The sequence below is a fragment of the Vipera berus genome (genome assembly GCF_964194415.1).
Source record: "Vipera berus genome assembly, chromosome: 1".
In the NCBI taxonomy this organism is placed as follows: domain Eukaryota; kingdom Metazoa; phylum Chordata; class Lepidosauria; order Squamata; family Viperidae; genus Vipera; species Vipera berus.
In genome coordinates this window covers 215,236,351-215,249,546 of record NC_138202.1, presented here as the reverse complement: position 1 = coordinate 215,249,546, position 13,196 = coordinate 215,236,351, and the positions used below count along the sequence as shown (strand labels likewise).

Genomic DNA, 13,196 nt, shown 5'->3' with positions numbered 1-13,196 from the left:
GATGACCAGGCTGAGCCCGAGGGAGGGGGTCAAGTGCATCATCAGTCTCAAGTCCCACAAGAGATCTAAGTCCAGGCCACCTTGAATTCCTTTGACTTATCTGCTGCCAATTTGCTCTGATCATTAGTAGTTCAGATTCTTGTAGAGACCTTTAGCATACAATCAACCTATATAGAGAGCTGTGGTGGCACAGTGGTTAGAGTGCAGTATTGCAGGCTAATTCTGCTGACCGGCAGCAGCTCGATTCATCCAGGCTCAAGGTTGATTCAGCCTTCCATCCCTCCAAGGTGGGTAAAATGAGAACCAGATTGTTGCTAATTCTGTAAACGGCTTAGAAAGGGCTGTAAAGCACTGTGAACCAGTATATATGTGTAAGTGCTTCTGCTATATTCATTTGAACGGCCTAAGTTCCTATTCTTGACAATTTGTGTGAGTATAAGTCTTACTAAATTCATTTGAGTCCAGATATACAATTGTGCTGTTCTTCACTTACCTTATTTCTATAGTCTGGTCTTGAACAACTGCTAGCAGTTTTCCATTGCTACAAAAAGAAAAAGTCTGAATGGAAATCACAGGCGATTACTGCTTCTAAGACATCTCAGGAATCATTTGATAAGAGTCAAGTCAAGGCAATACAAGGCAAATGTGAGGTAGTCTCAATATTTTACAGAATCCTGAATCCTTTCTCTCTGTTTTTGAGTAAATAAAGTATCCCTGATATTATTAAAAAATATATTCGAAGGTTAAATTGTAGACGTGCCACTAAATGGTGATGAACATGGTGCTTCAGAAAGTACTAGGAGGATGAAACTACCCTGAGAATATACAGTACCTCTCTTTGTAGGATGTAGGAAATATATAACCTGGGTTGGTTATGGATTTAATCAAGAGTTCAACAATGAAATCAGTAGGACTCAGGCTGGCCATTGTTAACTCAAGTGTCCGTCTGATTAAATCTGGATCTAATCTATCTTTGCATTGCATATAATAAAAAATGAGAGCACTATATTTTGTCATAAAACACAAAATTCATTTCTACTGCTAAAATACATACATTTCAAATATTTTTCTCCCAAGTCAGAAACTGCAGCAAAAAAAAAAAAGCAGCCAACAGCAGGATTTGTGGACCATAAACTGGGGTCTAAAACTAGGACTTAAAAAGAACTCTCTGCATAAAAACAAAACTCAGGATTCTTATCTCTTTGCTACCGTTCACAAACTCAAATTCCCTACTGGTTTTATCAAATCTGGACTCAGGTAAAAAATACTTCAACTTTCCCATCTCATTTCAAAAGTGACATATTGAAACTCTGGATGTCAATTTCTGCACTGATTATTTTAAAACAATTTAAACTAAAAGCACTTTGTTGCAGATTATATATTATGAAGTATTTAGCCCGAGTGCAGGAAAACCAAAGTCAATTACCGTAAAGTCCCACTTTCAAAGGAAAAGGGATGTAGCCACCAACCTTGCAAGCTCCAGATGCCAATTCATCTGTTTACTGACCAGGCGGACAAATCCAACAGGGAGAGATAATGTTGCACTACTGGAAGCAGAAATGTGTATTATGTCAGAGCAATAAAGGTGATGCTTATGAATTTTAATTACATCACAATTGTTATGTAAAACAGATGAACTGCAAGAAGTAGAAATGTTTACAAATTCCTCCCCAAAGAGTGCTCCTACACTTAAATAGCTCTATTAAATACAGAACACAAGATCTGAAATATTAAAAGTAGCTGAACTACCATTATTGCTACTTGTTTTCCTATTTTTATCCATCTGTATAGTTGCCATTTAATATTATATTTGTTTAAGCCATTGGTATAAGGCAAACATTTATATTCTTGCAAGCAGGATATAAAAGACACTATGCCTGCCTATCAGAAATGTAGGGAACTGTTTAATAATAGCATCCATCTCCACTGGAGGAGAGATGATCGGTGCCTCCGTTGGCGATGCAGGCCCCCGTTTCGAACTGTGAGCTCCAGCGTTTTTTTTGGAGGCCCTCTGTGGAGTTGGGAGGCACCGCGGCTTGGAGGGCTCTGAGCAGCTGATTTTCGGAGCCGATAGAGCCGCGGCCTAGAGTGGCCTCCGGAACACTGAAAGCCGAAAAGTGCGTGAAATGGTGGAAGAACTGGCGTTGCTTTGGAGCGGCGGGCAGAGAGTCGAGAGGGAGTGTTATGGCTGCTTTTCGCTCTTGTTTTTCGCTGTTTGGTGGCTACTTGGAGTTTGTTTTGCGCCTGTTTTTGGCGAAGGGGAGCTTTGGCTGGGCGTTGGACTTCTGGCGCTGCATGCTGTTGGTCAGACGGCACAGGTCAGCTCGTGTCGCCCGTGTTCTGTGGCCATTTGGACTTGAGCTACCTGTTTTGGATTCATCTGCTGTTCAGCCTTCTTCGCTTTCCTCGCTTCTGAGAAGATCTTCTGCGATTGGAACTTTTGTTATCTTCAGGTTATGCCGGGTAATTGCTGCTCAAATTCCTCTCTTCCCTCCACGAACCCACCGAACCCACCGGACTCAGAAGGTCCTGGAGCTGAGCTGCTGTGAGAGGGTGGCTCAGCTATACCATCAATTATACCACCCTATACCATCTGCTATCTCCCTAGAGGTGAGAGATCTAGAGAGGTATGCTTTATTTGGGTTGGTATCCTGTCCGCTCCTGGATAGGTTTGGGCCCTCTGTGAGAGGGAGGTGCCCGATCTGTCTCGGAAGTTACCTGGAAGGTATCCAGCTCAAGTGGCAGGGAGCTGGTGGACTGGACATTGTTGACCTTCTATTTTACATCCTCCTGAGTGACTATGGGACTGCCTGGCTGGACCTACCCGAAAAATGGTTTGTTTTATTCAAGCACGGACTTATTTGCGCTCAGGGGTGCCCCCCCTTCCTGGGCACGACCCGCCTTTATTTCAACCTATCCTCTTGATGACCGGCCCAATTATTGGGACCCTGAGAGATGGTTGGGCAAGGACAGGAGCCTCTGTCATAAATTTAATAAGAGGCCCCTGGTGCACTTTTTAGCTCAATTTTTTGTGGGGTTAGGGAGGGGGGAGGGTTCTCAAAAGGTTTGGTTAGAGACTGGGGGGGTTCCACCAACCGTTTCTCAGACCAGGCCTGGGATTGATCGTGCCGTGATGAGGCTTGGGCTGGGTGCCTCCGGGGCCCCGGAGCAGGGTGTGGGTTTGTCTATTCCCACAGTGGTAGGGAATGGCAGCAGGCGTGCGAAAAGAGGGCCGTATCAATATCCGGGAGTGCGTCCCTGCTGTCTCCAAGCGGTGATGCGCTCCGACCCTCTGGTTTCGGCCCATGGTTCCGGGAGCAAGGATGAGCAGTCACCTGAGCTCAGGCTCGTGTATTTCAATGCCAGGTCCGTAGCTAATAAGGCTCCTCTTATACGTGATTTGATCGAGGAGGAGCATGCGGACCTGGCTTGCATTACGGAGACCTGGTTGGGCCCAGAGGGCGGTGTCCCTCTGGTTGATCTTTGTCCATCGGGTTTCCGGGTGCTGCACCAGCCTCGGGCTCAGGGTAGGGGCGGAGGAGTGGCAGTAGTCGTGAGGGAGACCTTATGTCCGCGGGAGGCCACCGTTGTCCAAATAGTCGGGTGTGAGTCCCTCCTCCTGAGATGTGGCCTTAGAGCTCAGTTGGGCTTGCTGCTGGTGTACCTTTCGCCTAGTCGCACAGCAGCAGCCCTGCCTGAGCTTCTCAAGATCCTCTCAGGGTTGGTGATTGAGTTCCCCAAACTTATGGTTTTGGGTGACTTTAATCTACCATCCCTGGGGGGATCATCTGAGTTAGCTCGGGAGTTCATGGCTTCCATGAGGGCCATGGACCTGACGCAAGTTATTCAGGGTCCAACTCATGGGGGGGGGGTCACACGCTCGATTTGGTTTTTCTGCCTGGATGGTGGTTAGATGATCTGGGTGGGGGGTTCCCCAATTGCTATGCCCCTGTCATGGACCGATCATCACCTCCTGCGGTTGGTCTTCCGTTTTGCCACTCCCCGTCGTGGGGTTGTTGAACCAACGAGATGGTTCCGCCCTAGGCGCTTAATGGACCCTGAGCAGTTCCAGGCGGCGCTTGGGACCCCACCTGCCTCCTTTGCTCACAGCTCGGCCGATGCCCTAGTGGAAGCCTGGGAAAAGGCGGCCACGGAGGCACTCGACCGAGTTGTACCCATGCGGCCCCTGACCTGGTGCAGATCCCAATGGGCTCCATGGTTTTCTATGGAGCTTCGGGAGATGAAGCGTCAGAGACGGGGCCTAGAGAGCTGTTGGAGATCCAGCCGATCTGAATCCGACCGGTTGCGACTAAGGTCTTTTACGAGATCTTATCTCGCGGCGATGAGGACGGCAAGGTCTAATCACTTTGCCGCCCTCATCACGTCCGCAGATAATCGCCCGGCCTCCCTGTTTAGGGTGACCCGCTCCCTCCTTAATCAGGAGGTGAGGGAGGAGCCCTTGCAGGGTCGTGCCGAGTTTAGTCAACATCTGTCGGACAAAATCGCTCGGATTCGGACCGGTTTGCACTCCGACTGGGCAGAGTCTGACGATGAGGACAAGGGCAGTCTTGCCAATATTATCTGGGAGGAGTTTGATCCTGTGACTCCTGAAGATGTGGACAGGATCATGGGGAAGCTGAGCTCCACCACGTGTTTATTGGACCCGTGCCCCTCCTGGCTGGTTTATGCAGCCCGGGATGGGACACGAGGCTGGCTCCAGGCAGTGATAACTGCTTCTTTGAGTGAGGGTAGTTTTCCCGCCGCCTTGAAGGAGGCGGTGGTGAGACCCCTCCTCAAGAAGCCTGCCCTGGACCCAGCTGTATTAAATAACTTTTGTCCGGTCTCCAACCTTCGCTTTCTTGCGAAGGTTGTTGAGAGCGTGGTGGCGCATCAGCTCCCTTTGATCTTGGAGGAAGCTGATTATCTGGACCCGTACCAATCGGGTTTCAGGCCCGGGTACAGCACGGAGATGGCATTGGTCGCGCTGGTGAATGATCTCTGGTGGGCTCGGGACAGGGGTTGTTCTTCTGTCGTAGTCCTGTTACACCTCTCAGCGGCTTTTGATACCATCGACCATGGTATCTTGCTGCGGCGTCTCAGGGGGTTGGGAGTGGGAGGCACAGTTCTTCAGTGGTTCTCCTCCTACCTTCTGGGGCGTTCGCAGTCAGTGTTGGCAGGGGGGCAGAGGTCGACCTTGAGGCCTCTCGTTTGTGGAGTTCCTCAGGGATCGGTCCTCTCGCCTCTCCTGTTCAACATCTATATGAAGCCTCTGGGTGAGATCATTCGTGGTTTTGGAGTTGGTTATCATCAGTATGCTGATGATACCCAGCTTTTTATTTCAACCCCAAACCACCCCAGTGATGCCCTCGACGTGATGTCCCGTTGCCTGGAGGCGGTCCGGGTCTGGATGGGGAGGAACAGGCTTCGGCTCAACCCTGACAAGACTGAGTGGCTGTGCGTGCTGGCATCTCGTGAAACGCAGATTATTCCATCTCTTAATATGGGGGGTGAGTTATTACCCCCCGTAGATCGGGCTCGCAACTTGGGGGTCCTCCTAGATTCACAGCTCTCCTTGGAAGATCATATAGGAGCTGTGACTAGGGGGGGCCTTCGCCCAGGTTCGCCTGGTGCGCCAGTTGCGGCCCTATCTAGACCGGGATGCCTTGCGTACAGTCACTCATGTGCTCGTGACCTCTCGTTTGGACTACTGCAACGCTCTCTACATGGGGCTGCCCTTGAGGACCACTCGGAGGCTTCAACTGGTGCAGAATGCAGCCGCGCGAGTGGTGCTGGGGGTCTCCCGATACTCCCATGTTACACCTCTGCTCTGCAAGCTGCATTGGCTGCCAGTTGCCCTCCGGGTGAGATTCAAGGTGCTGGTAATGACCTATACAGCCCTACATGGCATGGGTCCGGATTACTTACGGCAGCACTTGCTGCCGGCGTCAACCTCCCTTCGTCCAGTGCGCTCCCACAGAGTGGGCCTCCTCAGGGTGCCTCCGATCAGAGAATGTCGATTGGTGGCCCCCAGGGGTAGGGCGTTCTCTGTGGGCGCGCCAGACCTATGGAACCACTTGCCGGTTGAGCTCCGGATGGCCCCCGACCTTTGCTCCTTCTGACGTGGGTTTGGATTTGATTTTAACATAGTTTTAATTATTGTATTATATTGGGCATAATTATTTAATCTTTTTAACTTTTGTATTTATATTTCGATATTTATTGCCCTGTACACCGCCCTGAGTCCTTCGGGAGAAGGGCGATGTAAAAATTTAATAAATAAATAAATAAATAAATAAATAAATAAATAAATAAATAAATAAATAAATCACTATAATATTAATAAGTTTAAAAGCAAAGTATAAAAAAGCTCTGATGAGAAACATGCTGTCAAGATGCATTTGCTCTCAAGAGCTGTGTGTGTGTGCATGTGTGTATATACAGTATATACATACGCACATGGACACACACACAATTTACATTCCGTATTCTGAAAAAATCAAAGTGCCTTTTAGAAGATAAATCTTACTGAATACAAAATTGCCACTGCAGAACCAAAGATTATTACATATTCCAAATGCTATTGTAAGAGATAAAATGCCACACACTCTCTCAGAGTAGCTTAAGGCAGAATGCTTAATCAGTTGTGATTAACAGTAGCTTACCTGCTCCAAAAGTGGCGCAGAAATAAGGCAGGGCCTAAAAGAGAAGAATATAATTATCTTTGAAAGAAAGAAAGACCAATAGAAGAGGCTATTTTCTGTAACTGTTTTGTCAACAGACCTTCCAATTTGTCCCCCTCCCCCCCAAAAAAACCCTTCTCCAAAACTTAACTCTGTATTTGGGGTTAGGCATGGAAATAACAACATATTTATTTTTCATTATTCTCATACCTTTAGCATTCTTACTCACTACTCATACATATGTTGGTACCAGAAGGTAGGAGTAAAAGGCTGTTAATGTTAACACATTAGTTTATTTTGTGGCAATGGTTTCTACCCTTAACAGTCTGCTGCCTACTTGATTATTTAACATAATCAAGAAACAACTAACGAGATATATATGTACCTACACAGAGATGCATCCAAATATACAAAAAAGATCCTGAGAGGCTTATGCTACACTTTCATAATGAATAAATTAATGCTAATGACCACAATAGACTGATATCACTTCCCATTTAGTCATTAAGCAAGTCACCTGCAGTCATTAAGTGAGGTATCACATGACCATAACTTTCTATTCTACTGCAGGCTTCTTCATTGACTGCTTGTCAGAAGCAGGTTGCAAAGCACAGAAATTGTGATCATGTGACCATGGGAATGGTGGAACAGTCATCAATGCCTATTGGTTGTGAAGTGCCCAAATGTTGATACTGTGAACACAGAGATATTGTGATGGGTGTAAATGCTAGGGCTGATCGTAAAGTTACTTTTTCAGCATCACTGTAACTTTGAACGATCATTAAACAGGGCAATCATTAAGGCAAAGTCTATCTCTAAATGCTATGTAATTCCTATTACACTAGGCTCTGGATGCAGTATAAGAAAATCAAAAATTTATAACTTAATAACTTTAATAATTTGTAACTGTTTTTAAATCTTTTTATACTGTTCAGAGCCACAGCTGTGAAATGGGCAGCCATATATATTATTTAAATTAATTAGTTTACACTATATTAATTTTAGCCACATAAAATCTACAATAATGAAGCTATGGATATTTACCCATAATCACTCTTGTGATGATAAATGATGCATAATGCTTCTGGTTGCCTCTTGGCTGTAAGACCAAAAAGATAGTTTTCAGTAAGTCCTTTATTTGTAAGGCCATTAGAATAGAATAATAGAATAATAACTTTATTGTCACTTTGAATGTACACCAGATATGTCAAACACAAGGCTCGGGGGCCGGATCCGGCCCGCAAAGTGGTTTCATGCGGTCCGCGAAGCCATCCTGGAAACAGTGAGGGAACGGCCCCCACTGCCTTGGCCCTGGCCCAGAGACCCTCCTTCTGCCAGAGACCCTCAGATCTGTCCCACACCTGCCCAGGCCCCCATAGGCACCCTTGATGCTAACGATGTAGAACTGGCCATGCCCACCCAGTAAGCCATATGCATTCTAGCCACGCCCACCCAGTAGGCCACACCCACCCTGGCCACACCCACCCGGCCCCTTGAGGGCAACCACAATGCTGATGCGGCCCTCAATGAAATTGAGTTTGACACCCCTGATGTACACTAATTGACATAGATTAAAATGAAATTTTGTTGCATACAGCTCTCAAAGGATCACCACCTCTGATATACACTACATAAATAAGACAAAAATAAATAAATACAGAATTATGCATATACCCACATATATTATATTACATAGAGACAACAGTCTAGTTCGGGTTATGTATAAATGTGCATGGCGAGAAAAACGAATCTTGCGAGTTTACCAGACGGATGGCATAGGGAACAAAGCTATTACAGAATCAGGTAGTCCTGCTAGAAATACTTTGAAATCTCCTCCCAGAGGGAAGCAACAGAAACAGACCAGGAAGTGGGTGTGTGGGGTCTCTAACCATGCTTTGAGCTCTAAGCACATAGCACTTATAAGCAGCATCCTGAATATAAGGGAGCGAGCTTCCTATGATCTTCTCGGCTGTCCTTACCATTCTCTGTATGGACTTTCTACCTGAGGCAATGCTGCCACCAAAACAGACAGTGATGCAGTTTGTTAAAATGCTCTCAATCGTGCCTCTGTAAAAAGTGGCCAGGACAGAAGGAGAAAGATGTGCTCTCCTCATACAACACAGGAAATGCAGGCACTGGTTTGCACACTTCACTAAGGATGACGTGTGGAGAGACCAATTCAGATTGTTAGTTATCTGCACCCCCAGATACTTAATACTGTTGACCACCTCTACAGCTGCATCCTTGATACTGAGTGGAGTATGACTATGTTGAATATTTCTGAAATCTACAATGATCTCCTTTGTTTTATCAACATTTAGAACCAGGTTACTATTATTGCACCAGTCCACCAGAGCCTTCACCTCTTCCCTATAAGCATCTTGTCATCTCGGATAAGACCCACCACTGCCGTGTTGTCTGCATACTTCACAATATGATTCGTAGCAGATTTGGCACAGTAGTCGTGGGTCATCAACAGTAACGGACTCAGGACACAGCCCAGTGGAGAACCCGTACTCAAGGAGATGGAATTGGAAACTTTCTTTCCAACTCGCACAACCTAAAGCCTATCAATAAGGAAATCAAGTATCCAATTACATAAAGGAGTATTAAAACCGAATAGGCCCAGTTTGTTCACCAGATGCTGAGAGATGACTGTGTTGAATGCTGAACTAAAATTAACTAACAGCATTCCCACATGAGTATTCTTCCCCTCCAGGTGTGACAAGCTAAGATGAAGCACAGAGAAAAGTGCATCTTCTACAGAGCGGTTCTTCTAATAGGCAAACTGTAATGAGTCAAATGTAGGAGGAAGGCATGAAACCACATAGTCCACGGGTTTCACACTCGCCACATGACGTGACGTGTCGCAATGTATTACAACTTTTTTGCATTGCCGGCAATGGGGTGGGCACGGCTTCGGTATGTATTACAACTTTTTTGCATTGCCGGCAATGGGGTGGGCACGGCTTCGGTATGTATTACAACTTTTTTGCATTGCCGGCAATGGGGTGGGCACGGCTTCGGTATGTATTACAACTTTTTTGCATTGCCGGCAATGGGGTGGGCACGGCTTCGGTATGATGAAACTGGCCCACAGGCCGGCAGTTTGACACCCCTGATGTAGGCCTTTACCAATCTCTCAAAATATTTCATCATAATGGAAGTGAGTGCAACTGGACAGTAATCATTAAGGCATGTGATTTTAGTTTTTTTTGAGCACTGGTACAATAATTGCAGTCTTAAAACATGATGGAACCACGTCCTGATGCAAGGAGAGATTGAAGATGTCTGTGAGAACAGTGGCCAGCTGTTGCAGGTTGTAAATTAACCGTTGGGATAAGCAACTCTTTAAAACTCTACTCAAAATTACTACTCTCTAAGTTCTTTTAGAGAATTGTGAAAGAAAGATGTTCAAGAACTACTTCAACCCCAGAGCCAGGTAGAGAGACAGAAAGCAATTTAATGCTGCATGTTAATCCATGAATGCAATAGGACCCCCCTTTTATCTGTTAAGGCTCTATTTCTTGGAAATACTCTTCTATAAGAAACACAATATTATAGTCACTAAGTGGAAATTACAAAAACAATCCTAATTTAGCTATGTGGTCTTCAGCACAACAAAAAGAAAATAAAAAGAGCATTGATAACTTCAATTAGCAAGGAGTCATTGGGCAGATGCAATAAGTTACCTTAATCAAGCAAAAAACTTTTTAAAATGATTAATAAATATCAATTAAGAGGCTGATTAAGCTCCATTGCTCAAAACACTTGCTTCACAGTCTTCTTGTGAAAAGTTATGGTGATCCAGGACAGAAAGGTTCCACTAATGCCACTAACCAGAAAATCATCAGTTAACATCACAATCTTTGATGAAAATAAAAAGCTGTAGACAATCTCTAGCTAATAACCAGTAACAACAATTCCCTGCAATGATGTAGAGCAGGGATATCAAACTGCCGGCCCACGGGCCAGATGTGTCACGAAGAAACCACGCCCAAATTTTCCCATTGACGGCAATGGGGAAAAGTTCTGATACGTCCCACTACATCATGTGAGTTGTGAGTTTGACATGTCTGATGTAGAGTTATAGAGAAAAACCAAGAGAAGGTATAGACAAAAAAAGGACTTTCATTTGGGGAGAAATCAGATGCAGTCTCATAGCAAACAATTATTTTAATAATGCCACAAACAGGGCATAAATTATTATCCCTCTTTTCAATAAGAAATATGCCCCTTGTAGAACTAGACAGCACCTCAAAAAGGAAACTTGACAGGGTCTGTCGGAAATATAAAAAAAATCCAAAAACCACCAAGCTTCAACAAAAAAAATATCATCTTCAGCCAGTAACAAATATCTCATGCCTTCTGCCAGATAGCCCCTAATGCCTAATACATTTTTTAACCACTTTGGAAGCAAACACTATCCTACTGTCCACATCTGCATGATTCATTTCTAGGACTGTGTCTACTCCACTTACTATATATACAAACCTTGTAGAGTTAATCATAAATTACATTATAACTTTACTGCTCCAAATAAAACTTTTTGTAGTGCCCACATAGAGACTTTGTTTTAATTTTTTTTATAAAGTAAAGGTAAAGGTTCCCCCGCACATGCGTGCTAGTCGTTTCCAACTCTAGGGGCCGGTGCTCATCTCCGTTTCAAAGCCGAAGAGCCAGCGCTTGTCCGAGGACGTCTCCGTGGTCATGTGGCCGGCATGACTAGACGGCAAAGGCGCACGGAACGCTGTTACCTTCCCACCGTAGTGATCCCTATTTTTCTACTTGCATTTTTACGTGCTTTCGAACTGCTAGGTTGGCAGAAGCTGGGACGAGTAACAGGCGCTCACTGTTACGCGGCACTCGGGATTCGACCCGCAAAACTGCCGACCTTCTGATCGACAAGCTCAGCGTCCTAACCCACTGAGCCACCGCGTCCCTATCAATTTTATTTATACATTCATATAAATAAATAAATATACTGTTTTCAGGATGTTTTTTCAACTTCTAGCCTACAGCCCTGGTGGTCTCCCATCTAAACAACTATCTAGCTTTCCCAAAATTAGATAAGATCAGCCTCACTTTACCATCTCTTTAAAGATGGCTTCTTATTTTGTGTGCCTGGTTGTTCCAATCAACACCAATCAACCACCCAGAACTGCTGGGAGTTGGGAGGTATATAAATGTAATAAATATTTTATTTTTCATCTGTCCCCCTTCCCCCCAATACAAAGTCACAGCTGTCATTAAGTTCTTCCCAAGTACCTAATGTTGTAATGCATTGTCATAGTGAAGTGCGGATCCAAACATTGTAGCCTTTTGCAAGTGACTGATGGAAATTGTGTGAATGCGCAGATTATTTTACGTGCGTTCAAAGGTTTGGGGTTTTTTATGACACCAACAGAATATAACTAACCGACTGATACGTCTGCCCTACTATAATGGTTCTTCATTCTGAAGTCAGAAAGACTTTTGATTGACATGATCTCTGAGGACAGAAGGTGGTTTATTTTACCATCACAGCAAGAGATCCAAACATTTTTTATTTTATTTTTTTGCAACGTGGGCATTCTTGCTGAAGTCCCCCAGGGCCAGAGAGTCATTATTCGGGCATAAACAAACGGCAGCCTTCAACGACACGTAATCTTTTCTCACGACCCGACCTCTCGCCTCCTACGTGGCGGGAGCTCTAATGCTCTCGCCGCCAGCAGGCGAGTCATGCCTGTGCGACCACGGCGAAGACTCACCTGCACCTCAATCTCCGGCGGCCACTCGGTGTTGACCAGCAAGTCGTAGAGAATGTTATCCTCTCCGTCCTCCTCTTCCTCCTCCTCTCTCATCTTACTGCTGCTGCTTTCCCCCTTCTTTCCCCGAATAGCAGCCATGACTGTTCCCAGCCGGCTCCGCTACGGCGGCCTGTAGCGGACAAGCCAGGCTAGCGAAGACGCCTCTCTTCACGCTTCACATTCCCTGCTCAGAACTGTTCTGAGCTGCGCTGGCGATCCTGGGACTCTCCATCCATTGTCAACGGCTGTTAAGAACGATGTCCAATCCACTTTTTTTCTTTTTCTCCTTAGTTTGTATTTTTAATTTGCAATTTTAATTTTTTGGGGAAAAAAATCAATTAAAAAGGGATAGCCTTGCTTAAGCTGGCAGAGTTCTGCATATACAGAATCAGCCTGTAACGTTCTTAATATTAGAAGATGCTCATTAAATGTCAGTTCCAGATGTGTTTGCATGGCAACTGCCAAATAATTCCGACTCGGTATTATAGGCATTCCGAACACATCTGGAAGGCATTAGGTTGAAAAGCTACATCATTCTTCCCATGTAACTACAAAACCAGAGCTACAAAAATTCGAATTAGTAACCGATTGCAGTAAAAGTTTAGCTTTTTTCAATCGTCCGGATTGTTGCAGGGCTGATCTGACAACCCCAAACACTGCGGTTTCATAAAAAAAAAGTCTGCAGTGTATCTGACTATCGATTGCCGGAGCCTATTGCGATTGCCGG

At 45.2% G+C, this 13,196-nt stretch overlaps 1 protein-coding gene across 2 annotated transcripts in view; it reads right to left on the bottom strand.

The window, feature by feature from the left end:
• NBAS (NBAS subunit of NRZ tethering complex) overlaps positions 1-12,897 on the bottom strand; it is a 178,954-nt gene extending 166,057 nt beyond the window's left edge. Inside the window, exons 1-5 of one of the 2 annotated variants that reach the window (XM_081317067.1) lie at positions 12,431-12,897; positions 7,725-7,779; positions 6,663-6,696; positions 1,470-1,547; positions 494-541 (exon numbers count right to left, since the gene is read on the bottom strand). In XM_081317067.1, the coding sequence (XP_081173193.1) occupies positions 494-541; positions 1,470-1,547; positions 6,663-6,696; positions 7,725-7,779; positions 12,431-12,568 (353 nt within the window). In that variant the 5' untranslated portion in view covers positions 12,569-12,897. The remainder of the gene's footprint in view (positions 1-493; positions 542-1,469; positions 1,548-6,662; positions 6,697-7,724; positions 7,780-12,430) is intronic. The other variant, XM_081317068.1, reaches the window with a different exon arrangement.
• Between the last annotated feature and the right edge of the window lie 299 nt (positions 12,898-13,196).